At 39.7% G+C, this 16,614-nt stretch overlaps 3 protein-coding genes and 1 non-coding gene across 5 annotated transcripts in view; 2 read left to right on the forward strand and 2 right to left on the reverse strand.

Annotated features, from left to right (window-relative positions):
- Nucleotides 1-440: 440 nt before the first annotated feature.
- Nucleotides 441-523, forward strand: trnal-cag (transfer RNA leucine (anticodon CAG)). The gene has a single exon. It is a non-coding gene; the product is annotated as a tRNA-Leu (tRNA).
- A 136-nt stretch (nucleotides 524-659) lies between these two features.
- On the forward strand, nucleotides 660-5,684 carry pllp (plasmolipin). 2 transcript variants are annotated; one of them, XM_029153866.3, is made up of 5 exons: nucleotides 660-767; nucleotides 1,146-1,363; nucleotides 3,406-3,579; nucleotides 3,688-3,807; nucleotides 4,622-5,684. In XM_029153866.3, the coding sequence occupies exons 1-5, from the start codon at nucleotides 725-727 to the stop codon at nucleotides 4,727-4,729; spliced, it is 663 nt and encodes a 220-aa protein (XP_029009699.1). In that variant the 5' UTR covers nucleotides 660-724; the 3' UTR covers nucleotides 4,730-5,684. The 2 variants fall into 2 exon arrangements, with proteins under 2 accessions (XP_029009699.1, XP_029009700.1); XM_029153867.3 differs by lacking the exon at nucleotides 660-767 and adding an exon at nucleotides 781-1,040.
- On the reverse strand, nucleotides 5,671-8,372 carry arl2bp (ADP-ribosylation factor-like 2 binding protein). The gene is made up of 7 exons (XM_029153868.3): nucleotides 8,239-8,372; nucleotides 7,835-7,901; nucleotides 7,503-7,564; nucleotides 7,319-7,425; nucleotides 7,032-7,117; nucleotides 6,743-6,839; nucleotides 5,671-6,489 (listed from the first exon to the last, which is right to left on the reverse strand). The coding sequence occupies exons 1-7, from the start codon at nucleotides 8,255-8,257 to the stop codon at nucleotides 6,391-6,393; spliced, it is 537 nt and encodes a 178-aa protein (XP_029009701.1). The 5' UTR covers nucleotides 8,258-8,372; the 3' UTR covers nucleotides 5,671-6,390.
- Nucleotides 8,373-8,693: 321 nt separating this feature from the next.
- Nucleotides 8,694-16,614, reverse strand: part of rspry1 (ring finger and SPRY domain containing 1) — a 10,740-nt gene continuing 2,819 nt past the window's right edge. The window contains 13 exon segments of the mRNA XM_029153862.2: nucleotides 8,694-10,907; nucleotides 11,058-11,162; nucleotides 11,525-11,677; nucleotides 11,850-11,952; nucleotides 12,202-12,313; nucleotides 12,399-12,542; nucleotides 12,692-12,807; nucleotides 12,960-13,091; nucleotides 13,302-13,368; nucleotides 14,017-14,075; nucleotides 14,568-14,694; nucleotides 14,866-14,978; nucleotides 16,284-16,336. Coding sequence (XP_029009695.2) covers nucleotides 10,811-10,907; nucleotides 11,058-11,162; nucleotides 11,525-11,677; nucleotides 11,850-11,952; nucleotides 12,202-12,313; nucleotides 12,399-12,542; nucleotides 12,692-12,807; nucleotides 12,960-13,091; nucleotides 13,302-13,368; nucleotides 14,017-14,075; nucleotides 14,568-14,694; nucleotides 14,866-14,978; nucleotides 16,284-16,336 — 1,381 coding nt within the window. The 3' untranslated portion in view covers nucleotides 8,694-10,810.

Raw genomic sequence — 16,614 nt, forward strand, 5'->3', positions numbered from 1 at the left:
TGATCTGGTGTTGACTGTAAACTATGTGCATGTTTATTCAAAGAGGTGAAACGCCCATTTTCACGTCGGAATAATGCAACGTGTAATTCTTGTCCTGTCTGCACATTTGCGCCGGTACAGTGATGTAAAATCTGTTATTTAAGTTGGATGTACGTAGCACCTTGGTCCTGGAGGATCGTTGTGTCGTCTCACTGTTTACCGAAAGGTTTGTGGTTGAAATGACAATAAAAGACGACTTGACTATAGTCAAGCTACACACTAACACCAGCAGAGGGCGGGAGATAACAACACTTTAATATTTGAGAAGAATGTGGCAGCGTTGTTTTTTTTTAATGAACTGGTTGACTGTGAGCTCTACATAGCTTGCACTAAATACACAATAAATATTGTATCATGTTTAATAACCTATATAAACTACATTACCTGTCTGCCGAAGCCATGTCAGGATGGCCGAGCGGTCTAAGGCGCTGCGTTCAGGTCGCAGTCTCCCCTGGAGGCGTGGGTTCGAATCCCACTTCTGACAAAACACTTTTCTTCGGTCATGTCATAAATGCACGTTTGTTTTGCGGTGGTACACAATCAGTAAAACTCAAGTATTTTAAATAATCTAAACTATTGGTACACGAAGGAAACGCGCGTTTGTGTGTGTGTGTGTGTGTGTGTGTGTGTGTGTGTGTGTGTGTGTGTGTGTGTGTGTGTGTCAGGGCTCTATGACACACAGCTGATGACTCTTAGAGTCACATGGGAGGTGCCTGGGAGAGGCAGAGGTGAGAAACGAGGGAGGGATAGAGAATGATGAAATGCTGTGTATTCACGTGTGGGTGTGTGTAAGACAGAGAGAGAGAGAGGTGTGCAGGCTCACCTGCGTTAGACACCTGCCAGTGCAGTGGAGGGTAACTGAATATCTGGAGCTGGGGGTTTGTTGCTGAGCTGTCAGTTTTAGGGATGTTTTTTTTTTTACTTAATGAAGTATTTATTTTTGTAGTAAATTTGTCTTGAATGAAACTCATTTGAAGATAAACTCCTTGCTGTTGCCGCAGGTGGATGCACTCGGTTACGACCCCCAACTTAACTTAACTTAACTGAAGAGTGAACCCTGTCGTGAAGAAGCTTTTCCTGTTTGTTTTTTCCATTACAATATTAAGGCGTTTGCTGTCAGTGGGATCGTTTCACAGACTACTGGACACACTCCACAGTCATGGCAGACTTCCCTTCCAAAGTTACGACGGAGACCAGCGCCTCCCAGGCCCAGAGTCCTCAGCAGGGGGGCAACCGTTTCCAGGAGCTGACTTCTAACATCACCGCCACCGTGGACATGTCCTTTATCCAGAGCCTCCCAGCCGTCCTCATGATGATTGAAATAGTACGTAACAAAGCCACACCAGTGTTGTTTTCACTCACTCTCATCCGTTCATGCTTCTTTCATGTCTTTATGTCAGGCTCTGCTGCCATAACCTTCAGGTGACGATGAAATGATTCCCTAAAATATATCCTCACTGTAGATTTTTAGAAAATACCTGTTGTATTTATGAGGCTGAGCGACAAACCACACTTTTGTGGTTAAATTCTGCTTTGCAAATATCATTGCAGCAACACAAGGATATTTGTATATCTGTGCACCTAATCTGGCATCACCGGAGTTCGAACAGGTATTAGTTTGAGTGCCATAAATATCACCTGCTGCTTATCAGCATAAACATGACTGTTGCTGATGCCTCATAGGGACCAATAGACACCATGTTTCCTATTTTTGCTCTAATGTTTGGCATCAAGATGAACGAACGCTGCAACCGAATAACTGGAAGAAATCCCAGCCTAGACCACACAGACAACATGTGACGGGCTGTGAAGGAGACCTTTGTCCCCTAGAGGCCCTATCTCATCCTGACACACTTCATTCTCTATAAAACCTGACTGTTAGGCATTTGCCATGTTTTATGGGCAAGTTATAGTAAGTTTGACAGTGTGGTAAATGTAAGATCCACTAAGCAATGAACCTTTCAACTTTACAGCGAACCTTAGCTGTAACGTAAGATTCCAAGAAGTGGTGAGTGACTAATGTGACTAACATGTTGCTGCGCTGACAGATAATCAGCAATGTTTAAAAAGCTGAAGCAATGCGACCTTAAGGTTACTGAACACAGGATGTAGTATCACAACAGAAACATAAAAGCCAGATGATCAACCACACGAGTAAACTGCATTATTGCAACTCATACTTCATTCCATTTAATTTTATTTCCTGACTCCACATCTGTTCTTCTTTAAAGTGAGGACAACACAGCAGCAGTGGACTAACACAACAGTGTTATATACAGTAGTACATAACAATAATTATACGTCCAATCCAATCTTTATTTATGAAGCACTTAAAAACTACCACAAAGGACCAAAGTGCTGTACAAAGAGCATTTAGTAAATAAATGTACATGTAACAATACTAGAAGTAGTAGAAGTACACAATAAATTTAAACCAGCATAAAAACATAATTTATTTATTAAAAGGATTTATTTAAATAAATAAAATTCACATGGTTTTTCTCAAAACTTTAAGGTGAGACTTTAATTTGCTCAGTTTTTGCAAGTGGCAACTAATTAATTAGTCTGATAAAACCTATGTAGCAGATAATATTATAATTATATCAATATTGAAGCTGCTTTGGAGTGTTTGTTTAAACTTGAGAGACATTTTAACAGTGTAAAGATAATGTAATTTATGTCACAAAGGTTCGGCATCAAGTTGCTTGTTGACAGCTACAAACCACAAACTTCTGGACTTCTGGACATTTTAGGGATGTTGATGTGAGTGTGTGGTCAGACGTGTGCTTTGTGAAGCACAGTGTTGCCCAGTGTGTTCACATGCGTGTCAGGTGTGATAAACATCAAACCTGATCAATGATGTTCTTTCATACCGCATGGGAAACAAACAGAATATTTCAATTTTACTTTGTGTATGATGATCACATATCTGTAATACAACACACTGCACTGTTGTGTTGTGTCCGGAGCTATGCTGCACATCCAACACAAAGAAAACAAAGGAACACATTTGGAAAAGCAAAACCTTGTTTCAGTGAGATTTTATAGATGGATCAGCTGACAGTGATGACTGTTTTGGGTTCCAAAGACAAAATAACCTACTGTAATTAGTCCCAGGAAACATTAATATTTAAATGAGCTCATTCTTTTGAGTTCGTAGCTAAAACTCTCTGATTGCTACCTACACGGCCCCAAAGAGTAAACGGACACTTGAGCAGCTGGTGAGCATAAAGGAGCATTTAGCAGATGAGGTTCATATTCATGAGAAACTTGACTCCAGAACACGCTGATGCCAGTGACTTTGTGTGTAAATGGGCGACTGTACATAACACGCTACTCAGTAGTTTGCTGCTGTGTCCTCGTCAGGGTCTGGGGCTCATTCACTGGGCGCTAATAGCCAGCGCTTACTACACGCTGGTGCCGGCGTACGGCTGGGTGATGTTTGTGGCAGTCACACTGTGGATCCTCACCACCATCCTGTTTCTCATGATCCTCTGTGACACCCTGCGGCACCTCCCCGCTGTCCCCTGGCCGCTGACGGTGAGTAGGATGGAAGGTCAAATACGGCCGTGGGCAGAAGTATAATGGATGCTTCATCTGCCTGTTTTCATTCAACCTCTGAGTCTCATGTCTCTCTTCCTCTGTCAGGTGATGGTCTACCAGGCCGTAGCCGCCGTTCTCTATCTCACTGCCTTCCTGACCAATGCAGCGACTGTCAATCATTTCTGGGTTTTCCATTTTTCCTACAACCATATGGCGGCTGCTGCTGTAAGAGCCTTGACACCACGCCCACACAAGCACACATATGAAGAACTGATTAAATATGCAGGAAACCCGGGCTGCACTGACACATCTGATAAGTACAGAGTGTCTGTTGTTGAAAGTCTGGGCCTGGAGGGCGGTGACTGTTTGAACACGGCCTAACCTTAACAGTCCCTCCTCCTCTCTCAATGCCATCACTGTTTGCTCACTGTAGGTGTATTTCTAATTCCGTGTCGACTTGACCAGCTGCAGCAAGTGCACACGCCCCGAAACCCGAGACGGAGGGAGAGGCGGCGTAAAGTGAGGGGCAAAGTTCACGCGGCCGTAAAGCGCGTCATGTGCTTCCAGGCCACTTGCTCCAGCGCTCGGCTGTTTAAATGGGTCAATGTTCAATTTAAACCCAGAGCAAGGATGTGAGGCCAAAGTAGAGCAGGTGACGCTGCAGTGATACATTATGGACGTGCATTTCCCTTTCACACACACTCACAGTGATACAAATTCTCATCAGTTGCATTTTACTGCTTAGGAGGTAGGATTTTCTATAGAGAATGGTGCAGTGGTACATCGTCGTAGCTTATAATCGTATTAATATTTAGATTTGTCCTGATGCCTCTATACTATTATGGGCATGAACACCAAAGTGAGGGATTTCTAACCCACCCATGTTAAGACCTCCATTAAATTATCAGCTGTTCTTTGAACAAGGATGTTATAATATAAGTGATGGTTATTTTTTTACAGATGTGAACACACACAGATGTAATGATTGTATGTAATAGTATTGATTTTCTTGCCTCTGCCCGTTTGTCTGTTAATTCAGTTCTTTGGGGCTGCAGTGACCATAGCATATGGTGCCAGTGCTTACTTCTCTTACATGGACTGGAGGGGAGACGGAGGAAATGCTGCCACCACCACCGTGCCCACCTAGAACGCAAATCTGTGAAGGAAAATGCCTGTCTCCTGTCTCCAAAGATGCAGTTGTTATCTGGTTAGTGTGGGAGCTCTACACTGAATATTACTGCTCACTCCTGATCCTAACTCCAGTATTAAAATTAAACATGGGTTCCTATTCAAAGTCAGTGCTTTTTTAACAAAATAATCACCAATATACACCACAATTTCAACAAAATATTGTCAGTGGAATATTTCCTCCAGAAAAGAGAAAATCAATAAAGTCATATCATGTCTTCGTTCCCATATTCAGTTGCACAAATAAGCAAAAACTGTAGACATCAAGCTATAAAATGGAAAAGAAAATGTATTTAGAGATGCAGATGTTATTCTACTCACCATCTTAAAGCTGATGATGCCAGGAATGTGTAATGTTTTGCCCCATGAGATCAACTTAGATGGTTATTTGGATGGTGAAATAAGATCTCCCTCACATAAAAGTCCCTCTTATGTTTATATCACTGCACTGGCAACACATGGCACAGTTGATGAGAGGGTCAGATTAATGTTTCTATTAGACCTGATACTGGATTTACAAAATCTATTGAGAAAAAACAGTGATTAATTGAAACATTAAACTTGGAGTAATTCTGTTTGCTGAGCTTGGTGCTGCTCATATATTATATATTATAACGTGAAACGTCTTGCTTGTTCAACACAAATGTCTGATTTACTCCTCAAGTCACTAACTCTACATGGAGCCAAATAAAAGATAAACAATGCAAAATTAAATAATTGTTCACTAGTGACTCAATGAGATGTAATAATAAAGTGCAGCTTAGTTTTGTGAGTTGCAAGAAACATGTACTGTATGTGCCTTTATGCACCATGTTGTGTTTTTGTACCAGGAATTGGATATAAATTAAATGTGTACAATGTTGAAACCCAACCAACCAATGAACTTGTTAAAATAAAACCTTTGTGGACTTTAAGTTTTTTTTTTATTTAAAAATATACCCTAACAGATACTTCAGACAAGTAAAAAATACTTTGACACTGTACTGAAAAGATCTTACTGTAGGTACCGTTTCTAATTGCAAACAATCAATATGTACATCACAAACCTTTTTACAGGCACAAACTCAATGAGTTTTTAAACTGATCAAATATTTTAGAACTTCATCATATATTACTACTACACTTTTCTTAGCAACACCAAGTAAAGAAGATACTCTATATATGTCAATACTCAGTAGAACATTTACTGTTGCCTTTCACAGTTAGCATAAATCTTCTACCAGTGCCAGAGCTTGGGGTTTGTAACAAACCCATAAATAGTAAATTGTAATTAAAATAATAATAATGTATCATTTAAAAAAAATATCCCTCATTCACCTGCTCATTGAGGTTGAAGAGATTTCAGCATTTCAAGTAGTCAAGAGGTCCAATGGAAATTAGTGGAGTAGGAAAGACATACCATCACACCCTCCACTTACAACGCAGAGACAGACATGCAATTGGGAGCTATTTGCACACTTACCATATTATTCAGAGTGTATCCTAAAACAGGAGCAGGGTAAAAATAACAAAAGATACTCACAAGTATTACCGACCACAACCCAACGTTGTTAGGTTAACAACAGCACACAAGAAAATGTAATACATACAAGGTCACGTTTGACTTATTGGGTCTGTATATTACTGTAACTCAATTGAGCTGCGTTGTTTGGAGCCTGCAGAGATTAGTGATGTAACCACAAGCCCTTGAGTCAGGTCCAATCCTCGGCCCTCCTTCTCCTAAAAATACACAATTACACAGGTGCTCTTATAGTCATGGTGGATATATTGTTTTAGAACTTTGTAGGTGTTGTATAGGTCACAGTGTGGAAAGGGTCTTAGAACATGCACCATTTCCATCTGTACGCACTTATGGTTTAATTCTTTGGAAAGGGACTGATTTAATAATGAAGATCCAAAGTTTCTTGGCATACATACTATCAGGTACTTTATAAAGTGAGCTTCACATTTTTAAATCTTTCAGACAACTCACCGCTCTGTATTCCAGAAACATCTCCTTGAAAGCCATAAAGTCAGTGAATGTCAGCAACATGTCAAAGATGTCTGCTGGGACTTCGTCTTTGTGTTCCCTGCAGAAAAGAGAAACATAGCTTTTAAACCTCATCATATTTTCAATGTACTTGCCCACCATCTAGTGGAGCAACAGGTCCATCAAACAAAGAAGAAATTGGTGTACGTATTGATGACAGCAGTTAACTTTAAGTGGAGAAGTAGAATATTGCTGAATTTCAAAGGTGTCATTTGTGTTAAAGGTGTCTTACATAAGGAGATTTATGAAAGTGCTCATGTTAAATTCAGGTATCCTCTCTATGAGCTGCTGCTCTAAGTGCTTCTCCAGCAGGTCAACCTAAAAAACATACATAGAGGGTTAATAGCATTTTGCCTTAGTTTGTCTAACTACCTTATCCCAGTCTTGTTAGTATAAAATTATCATTGACATTAATTACAGTAGTTGTCCTAAAGATAACGGGTTGTGAGACAGTGGTAAATACTTAAGATGGGCTATAATACATAAGGATGAAGTATGTTTAAGTGGCAAACAACTCACATATTCATTGAAGATAGGCGTGTAGCTGAGTTTGTTCTCATCAGAATCTTCAAACTCCAGGTAATGTTTCTGCATAAAGCTCTGCTGAAGCTGCTGAAATTCCTCCTCTACAAGTGAAGTAGACAACATATTTAGACATTCATATATATTAACAAAAACAGAGCAGCTTCATCTTTAGTCCTACCCATGATGATGTCCTCTATGCAGCCAATAATGGAATCAAAATCAGTGTCTGCAGCTGAAGAACTGAAAGAATGACGATACATGATTTAAAGGTTAAATCAGTACATTTGACTCACAGTGCATTCGAATAAGAGTACTACTGTACTTGAATACTTGGGCAATCACTAATCATCAGGTTTACTTTGTAAAGATGTTTTCACTGACGTGATATATAAAGCTGTCTGAAGGTAAAAAAAACAACAACACATCGATCTGAATGGAAAACATGCAATAGTTCAGAGTTAGTTTAGAACCTCAAACGACTTGGGCAGGAAATCTATTTAGTCAGCGCACCTTGAAATAGCAAAACTTTCTTCGTCCAGGTCCACCATTTCTACAATGTTCTCTCCACAACTAGTGTCTGAGGAACGGAGAGAGGCAACAGTTAAAAACGCAGCAAATCCTCTGAAATATGTTGTGTATAAAGCACAGCTGACAAATGCTGCTAATTCTAAGACATATCCAGACAAAAGACATAACAAGTCTTATTTCTGATATACCAATATACAGCTGTTGATCTAGGTGACAGAAAAAAGTGGCTAATGGTTGGCTAACGTTAGCTAAACATATGTAGCATTAACGTCAAATGTTCACGGACGGTCGGTGTTTGTTACTACTTGATCTCTCAGTTCAACAGTAATACCATAGACGTATCTTAGATTAGATCTAGGTTACTGAAACACGTTTGAATTACTTACTTCCTTCCCGAATGTCCATGTTGCTTACAAAAGTGTGAGTAGTAAATGGGGAACGTAATGCGGTTTCCAAGGAAACGGCGAACGTACGTGCACCTTCCTGTTCCGCCCGGTTGAACGTGGTCTGTAAAACCTTGGTTCCTATTTGAGCACGTACTGTAGGTGTATTGTGTTTCCCTTACTATCATGCACATTATTTGAACTTTTTCTTGATACATATATTTTATAATTAATATTTTTATTCATAGACAACCATCAATCAGTCTTGTGTAAAAAAAAATCGGAAAATATCTATGTATTAATTAGACACCACTCCAAGCTTAGGCACAGCACACTGAATGATCTATGATTGTCATACCTCATTATGGTTTCTTCACATGAACAGCTCTCAAGCTCAGTTGAGACAAATTGTGTTTGATTTGTGTTCAAATAAGTAAGACCCAATTGTACAAAAACTATCACATGAACATCCATTTATTACAAATATCACAATCCAAGAAACAACATTTTTTCAATAAATCACATCTTTGGGAACGCTGGGGCAAAAGAAAATCTATATGGATATTTTAAATACAACTGACAGCTTAATTCTTTACAATCTTGAACATCAGCTTCAACTGTAAAGATAACAATATAATTTCTCTCACCTCCATGTCTAAGGTGCTCCAGGAAATACAAGGTAGCAAACAAATACTAGATCCTTATATATATATATTGAGAGATGCATATGAGTTTTTATAAATTGTTGCAATAATCTAAATTATTTCACAGGTTTTGGTCATGCAGTTTAGTGAACGGGAACGCCTTCATAAACAATGACCAAAATATTATGCAGTAATTGTATATGTTGAAACTTTTTTACCTGCAATATCTCTCATATGTTTATTGACCAGTTGCCACAGATGCTTCAAGTAAAGGATGGACAGAAGGTAGAAGAACACAAGACTGAAGACAAAAAGCAAAAGACGGAGAAATGGCAAGATGAAATGTGCAATTTCATAAAGCACAAAGAGGGGAACCACAAATCAGAGTGAACCAATCACCTAGAAAACACGCATCCAATCTGACAAACATGTTTTGACAAGGTCCATTCTGTATGCAGGCATTCTCACCAATAGTTCTGTGATTTATAATGAATAAAACACAAATACACATATTCTCTCTGCTGAAGCCTACACGGTTTACTCATATACCTGTGATGAGAGTAGCTTCTAGCTTCACCAAATCTCATTATGTATTTAGGCAAATAAGACCAAGAAAGAAACTCTCTTAAGAATGACCCCAGGACATGTAGTAAACTGATACTGGGAAAACAATTCACAAACATTTCACATTGGTTTCACAGTCAGTCAACAAAACCTGTTGTACTTCCCAGCCAAGGTCTGAAAACACTATTCCATCATCACCACCAATATTTATGATACACAATTAAATTACGTCATGGAAATTTATCTTAATACAGATGCATGTGTTTGTAATCACAAAAAAATTAAGACTTGATTATTTCTGCCAAATCTGCCACAGTCAAGAAATCTGAGATAAATTCAGATGGTCTGGACAGGACCTCAGAGGTCCCTCACTGCTCAATTATATGCATTTTCTGTCACTTTGAATTTGTAACAAATAACTGAAGAAAGATCAGTATTTGCATTAAAAATAATTAGAGCAGCCGGAACAGCCTTGCTGAAAATCAATCTCTTCTAACACAGATTCAAGTATGTAGTTTTTAAACAAGACTGACAGTCATTAACTTACTCTGCTGTATGACAGCTGATTTTTATTTTTAAAATTAAATCAGAAAATTGACCTCTAGAAAAAACTATTTTTTTCTGAAACCCAATAGCAAAAAGAATTTTTTTAATGATCACAAACGCTACTAGTCAATAGGCAATCAATCAGTGAAGTGAGTGAAGATGACCAATAACAGATGTTGCTGCAACCTTGAGTAAAGAGAATGAAAATGCTACCTCAAGAACATAATTATATGCCCACACACAAGACAGTGAGATACATCTTTAATTTATTTGTACCTTGGGTTTAATACTGTACTACAGGCTGTTTCCTTTTCTGCTACCCAGCCCTTTCAGATTTGCAAACATGTGCACGATAGTAGTGGGATTAAATAGTAGTAGCCTATGGGCTGAAAGCGCTGTGAGATCCTCGTGTCTGACAGAATGTCTGCTAACTCTGCAGGGGGAAATAAGAGGTCAGTTCTGTAAGGTGGTAAAAATAATCTGCTCCTCATATCTGTTCATTCTGCAGAAAAAAATTGTTTGCAGAAAGTTGGTAATTCCTGTCCCAGCTTTTGCAATGAGGTTTCAAAGGGAATAAAAAAGGAGATGTAGGTAAATGAGGAAAAGCCTGGGAACCAAGCTGCAAATAAATCCCCTTCTCTCATCTCCTTTCCTTCTCTCCATGTCTCCAGCATCACCTCCTGTGACCAGAATTTAAAGTTGCTATCATTACAACTTCCTTGCACTGTCCTCACAGCCCTGTTGGGTGAGAGGGGATTAGAGGAGGAGGATGCTATAGGGCTTGTGTGTCTCTCCTTACTCGAGTAGGGGCCGGGAGTGTGTCAGGAGACATGTGCAATGAGTCTGACTCTGGTCTGGATGTCCTGCCGGCACAGGGGGCACGTCTCTAACTGTAAGGCACACTCCATACACATACCACTGGAACAAAAAGGGAAAAACAATAATTTTTCACTGTCCAGTCAGAAATTGTGGGACATATAAATTTTGTTTTGATGCAATAGATACATATTGTTAGAAGCAATATATTTCTTTAAACATTCATACATAATCTGTAATTCTGAAACCTACCCGTGTCCACAGGGCCGCAGCTCTGTGTCAGCCATGACATCACAACACAGTGTGCAGCAGTTGTCTCGGATGCTAACCTGCTTAAGTAACGCCAGACGCCGGTGTCTTGGAAACACACAAAAATGGAAGCGTTAATATTTCCATTACAAATCTTTAAGTCTCGTTTTTGTTTGAGCCCAGAAAATATAAAATAATTAATCAAAAAACGCAGTCAATGAAATGTGGGCATCTTTGGCTTAACAAGTATTTTTTTTGTTTATACTGGATCAACCCCTAAATGATTTGCACCCCTAAATAAATTGCACATGTCTCATACCTACATGTTGGATGTTGTGTTGAAACTTATTCACAACTTATTCGTCAGGATGGTTTGTAAAACACTTTGTAAAACAACATATTTTGAGCTACTTTCTAATCACGGCTTGTTCTTAGAATGCTGCAATGTTAAGAACCAATTAATTTCTTACCTGGGTAGGATGATCTTTTCGCTGGGCAGCAGTGAAGCAAAGTCATTAAAGGTGCTGAACTTAACAGAAGGTGGGTGACGAAAAGGCTTGGCCCCGAAGTTAAACTCACACTGTTGGTATGACATGAAGCTGGCTGCTGCGAAGAAACCGGACCTAATCCAGACAGAAGAGAAAGAAAAGGGTTTAATTAAAATGAGGACAAATGAGTCAAAGCAAAGGAAACCAAGTTAAAATGAAGTGCATAGAGAAAGAGGAAGGAAGCAAAGTGACTGAAATCAAAAGCACATCAAAAAAGTGTAAATGTCAAAGATGGACGTGGACTTACGTGGCTGATGAGAAGACCTGTTTCTCTGGTGGCAACTGATGTCCATTCAGATAAAAAATCATCTGCTTCTTACTGAGGTCCAACAGAAATCCAATGGCATCTCCTAAACAGGCCACACATGAACAAAGGAAGCAAAACTAAGCCTCTGCATGCAATTATTATTAGCATCCCTCTACTGTATGTAGGAGGCACATCGGCCAACAATGCTGGCAATGACAGCGTGGGCAACAAAAATCACAAAACACTTCAGAAATACCAACAACAATAAAGCAAGTTTGGGACAACTGAGTCTGACATTTAAAGTACAGTGGCTTCTCAAAAGTGACAATGACTTCAACGCAGTATTGCATACCTTCCTTCCAGCAGGGGTGAGAATGAGGTTTACTGCGAGCATTGTACCAGATGAGCTGCCTGCAGCCATCATACGCACATGAATATTCATCATCTCCTATTCCATAACCCTCCTATAACACACACACAAAAACACTATGACTTTGGGAATAATCTGATGTGGAAGAGTTGAACGGTAAACACGCTAAAGGAGATTACATGATTGAGGAACTTGCTGTCCTTGGTGGCCCATCCTATTTGCATCACGCCAGATGTAATGACTGTCACCTCATAGTACCAGACGCCTGAATCCACACAAAATGTACAGCGGACACTCTCAAAGGAAGAAGCATCACATCGTGCCTAAGGATGAAGACAAGAGGAATGGAAGAGGAAAAGGTCCTGGTTTATTCAGAGATTATGTAAATTTGTTAAAAACATTAAAGTGTACAGAGTTCATAATAAACTGATATGTCCATCTGCTACTGATCAGGTAGGAGGCTCTGTCTAACCTCTAGTCCAGTGGGGGAGATTTTGAGATACTCGCTGACATCATTGCTGTTGAGCATGGCATTTATATTAGTGAGGTTGACCTTCTCGTAGGTGAACTGTCTACCATCCTTAAGGACTGCATGGAGGGAGGGGGGACAGAGAAAACACTATTAGATTATCTTTATTTAATTGTCTTTCTTCAGTCAATGTTAACCACAAAAACCTAATTAAAGCAGCCATTTCTCCAGCATGTGTCTCTACACAAACCTAATAATGACTACAACTCACACAGGTTGTCAAGGCTCCACTGTGAACAGAATCCAACCTGCCTCTTCAGGTAGTCGGGGTGATCTGACCACGACTCTAGGACCGCAAGTCGATTGCTGATACACGACTCAGAAACCGTGAGTTTGTTTTCACCTGAGGATGACAGACATGTAAACAACTCCATGAACAACAAAGCCCAACAAAGATAGATTACATTACTACGACAGAAACGAGCTTTGCCCTGCAAAAACTAACTAACGTGCTACATAAGATAAAATCAATTATGCATTGTACTGATGTCACTAATTGTCACCTGTATTATCTCTACGTATTGGTATTGATTAAAACAGTGGCTCAACATACTGGTCTGAGAGAATTTCTCCAAAGCGATGAGAGCAAACAACATGACCGTAGGATGGGCCTCAGAGCTCTGGAAGGAGATATAAAGAAAATACATCAATCAGAAGTGTTAAGAAGAGTGAAAAATCAAAAGAATTAAAATGACTTCGTCAAAGCAAAAACCTCAATGCAACTGAAATGCTGTGGTTAGACATGCACATAATATTGCACGTATTGGAATACCCCAAAATCTCAATGAAGTGAAATCTTTAAAAACAATGAGACTGTTGAGGTCATACAAGAAGGATAAGTTGTCTAATCAGAAACAGCTTTATTCGCCAAGTTTGCACAGGACAACCAAGGAATTAGATGCGCTCTGACTCTGTCTTTGTTCCCTCTTGTGGCATAAACAAAAGTTATTTGCAAATATAATTATTAATTATTTAGATATTTACATAAAATGTGGTAGCTCCTGAAAGACGTCCCATGGCATTAATGTACACAAGACAATATACAGTAGTGTTTTGACTCAACTGTTTCTTTCTAAACTCCCCCTCAACACTTCCAAGTCATGGCAGGAATGCATTTTGGACAGCCTTTGCAACGGTCAAACAGGTGCACAGTTTAATTCAACTAAACTTGGCCACTAAGTCTAAGAAAACTTTACACAGCTACTAGATGCTTTTGTATTTGTTAGATCAGTCTTATTCTGATTTTCTCGATGACTAGAGTAGCTTACCAGACTCTCCAGAAGGTACTCAAGTGTTCCAGGGCTCAAGAGTCCAATACTGGCTGGTCCTGAGAGAGGGAGAAAACAAAAACGGATAACTTAAGTACTCACTAAACTGAGTATATACACATATTTGAACTCATAAATAACAACAACCAAGCTTACATAAGTAATTATTGTGTCACAAGGACAAAATATTCACAAATCCGAGATTATAAAAAGGAGCTGCACCTTGTTTTCCAGGAATACTAAGTGTCTGAGCTAAAACAGTTTAACCTCTGGGCAAAGCTGCATCTACTTGCTGACCATAGTCCACAGCAATGCTTTAACTTCAACTCATATGTGATCATATGCCTTTTGTACCTGCAAAAGAGCTCTCTTTAAACTGTAGACATGTATTATTAGAAAGTGACCACATTGGTGCACAGACTGTGTTTTTGTTACTCATATGTCTGTGTTCACATGATTACACTGTCATGGAGATCAAGTAACACAACATCAGAAGAAATTAAAATCATTCTTTACTCAAAAAATAACAAGTGTGAAAGTGTGGACTCTACCAGCCAGTTTCTCTGCCAGGCAACCTAGGACAGCTGTGGTGTTTCTGTGTTTTGCAGGATTTAGAGCGTCCTGTCGCGCTACAGCTGAACTCAGACTCAACATGTCAGAGAGTTTCTGCAGAGCATCCTGGAGAGAGAACACGGATTAGTCAGGCCAAAGGTTGGCGAGATTTAACAATACAAACCAAGTCACAGAACACTAAAATCAATTCACAAATATTTCTCACCCCTTCCCCCACAAAAAGAATATCAGCAGCTTGCTTCATGTGAATGTTGAACAAAGTGAAATTTAGAATACCTTGGTGGGCAGCGGACACTCATCCAATAGGAGGGTGATCACTGCAGGACCAAGTGGATCATCTAGTGGGATCACTCGAATCAGGGACTGAACCACTTCCAGCCATCCATCATCTGAGAGACAAAAATACGATTTTTAAATATCCACCTTTTTAAATGAATGTAACCATTCAAAGAAATCATATTATATAAACTCAGCAACAACTTGTGTGAGAGGCAGAGCAGACAGAACCACTATCATTTTATTTATACAGGCGGTTTTTGTCCTTCAATTGCCCCTGGTCATGTAAAAGAAACAAGATAACTATGAACTGAATTGAACCTTGTCTATATCCTGTCCATTAGCTGACTCATTTAAAAACACACTCCAGAACATCATCACTTATCAGCCAACTAGCATATTAATAATGTAACAACTTGGTGCATAGCAAACAGAAAGTGACTGGCTGCCTGTCTTTCTGCTTGGCTGTCTTAGGGTTAGGGCTATGTGCAAGTTAAGACGCAACTTGGCTGTGGTCAAGCCACACAACACTGCATTATTGGAGCGTCAAACGCCATACGTGCATTTCACAAGCCTCAAACAAAATTTCAAAGGCTAGCACATAGGCATGTACAAGCCCACAGAGCGTTAGTGTTATTCATCATATGCAAAGGGAAACACAAGCATAACACGCCATACAGCAAAAACATCAACGAAAGCTTCAAACAAAGCTTCTTCCTCCCCTCAGCACTTTTTTACTGGTTGCATCAACTTGTTCAGTGCTTAGTCTGTTTGTTGCAACCGGTCGAGGCAGATGGACACCGACCCTGACAAGTTCTGCAGGGGGCTTATTCTTTAAAAGGGCATGTTTCCAACCTAGTCATTAATCAAGAATGACTAACTGTCATTGTGGGTTATTAGGTAGGTAATCTTGTCCATTCCAAACTAAATCTACACAGTGTGCAAAACATGAAGGGGATCTGAATCCTTTTTGAAGCCACTATATCAAATGGAAAAAATGAGAAAGGACTGCAACAGTGTGTTGCTTACAACGCTACTATAATATCACTGCCTCAGCAGCTCTCAAAAACAACTCCCTGGCTCAGCCCTGGGGGATGGGACATCACATTCAGGGACCTGTCTCAAATCCTGGAACTCAAAAGGCAGTATAAATGATAAATCCTCTTCATAAAAAAATAAGTTTTCACCTATGTGAAGGTAGTTTCACTGACCTAACCTGACTGCTTTAGCCACCCCTGAGTAATTCTCCCTTTTGAATTCTAGGTAACTGCTTTTGACCTTTCCCGTCAGGGGTTGCCACGGCGAATGACGCCGGATGTTCCTAAAGGAACCTCTGTCTGAGGGGATTGAACCCGCAACCTGGGTGACGCCCAACCACTGTGCCAAATGTCCATGCTGTGCGTTCAGTTTTTACTTACCAGTCTCTGCCATCTCGTGTAAAGTGATCATGGAGTAGGGGGGCTCTTGGTCACTGAAAAACAAAACAGAGTTTACAAATAATACAACTTGATGTACAGCATCAAAACTGCAAGATTTCAATTAAGGAACTTTTGAGCACAGGGTTTCCTTCCTTGAGGTGCAATAATCTCTTTAAGTGTATTGTCTTCTTTTGCTAATACAATAACCACCTAGTAAATAGGCAACAACATGCTACACATACAATATACAAACTCAGTTTCTAATTTTTTCATGTGCATTTGGATTCACACTCCATACACAGAGATGCAGAGCTTCTCAGTAAGAGACCAT

This window comes from Betta splendens, chromosome 6 (genome assembly GCF_900634795.4).
Source record: "Betta splendens chromosome 6, fBetSpl5.4, whole genome shotgun sequence".
Classification (NCBI taxonomy): Eukaryota; Metazoa; Chordata; class Actinopteri; order Anabantiformes; family Osphronemidae; genus Betta; species Betta splendens.

What these genes read in the sequence shown, in the direction of transcription:
- arl2bp (XM_029153868.3), bottom strand. An exon ending in CATAGAGGACATCATCATGG is followed by an intron (nt 7,426 to 7,502) that starts GTAGGACTAAAG and finishes CTTCACTTGTAG; the next exon opens with AGGAGGAATTTCAGCAGCTT. An exon ending in CGCCTATCTTCAATGAATAT is followed by an intron (nt 7,118 to 7,318) that starts GTGAGTTGTTTG and finishes TATGTTTTTTAG; the next exon opens with GTTGACCTGCTGGAGAAGCA.
- pllp (XM_029153866.3), top strand. Translation starts at nt 725, where the DNA reads ATGACTCTTAGAGTCACATGGGAGGTGCCTGGGAGAGGCAGAG. An exon ending in TCCTCATGATGATTGAAATA is followed by an intron (nt 1,364 to 3,405) that starts GTACGTAACAAA and finishes TGTCCTCGTCAG; the next exon opens with GGTCTGGGGCTCATTCACTG. An exon ending in CTGTCCCCTGGCCGCTGACG is followed by an intron (nt 3,580 to 3,687) that starts GTGAGTAGGATG and finishes TTCCTCTGTCAG; the next exon opens with GTGATGGTCTACCAGGCCGT.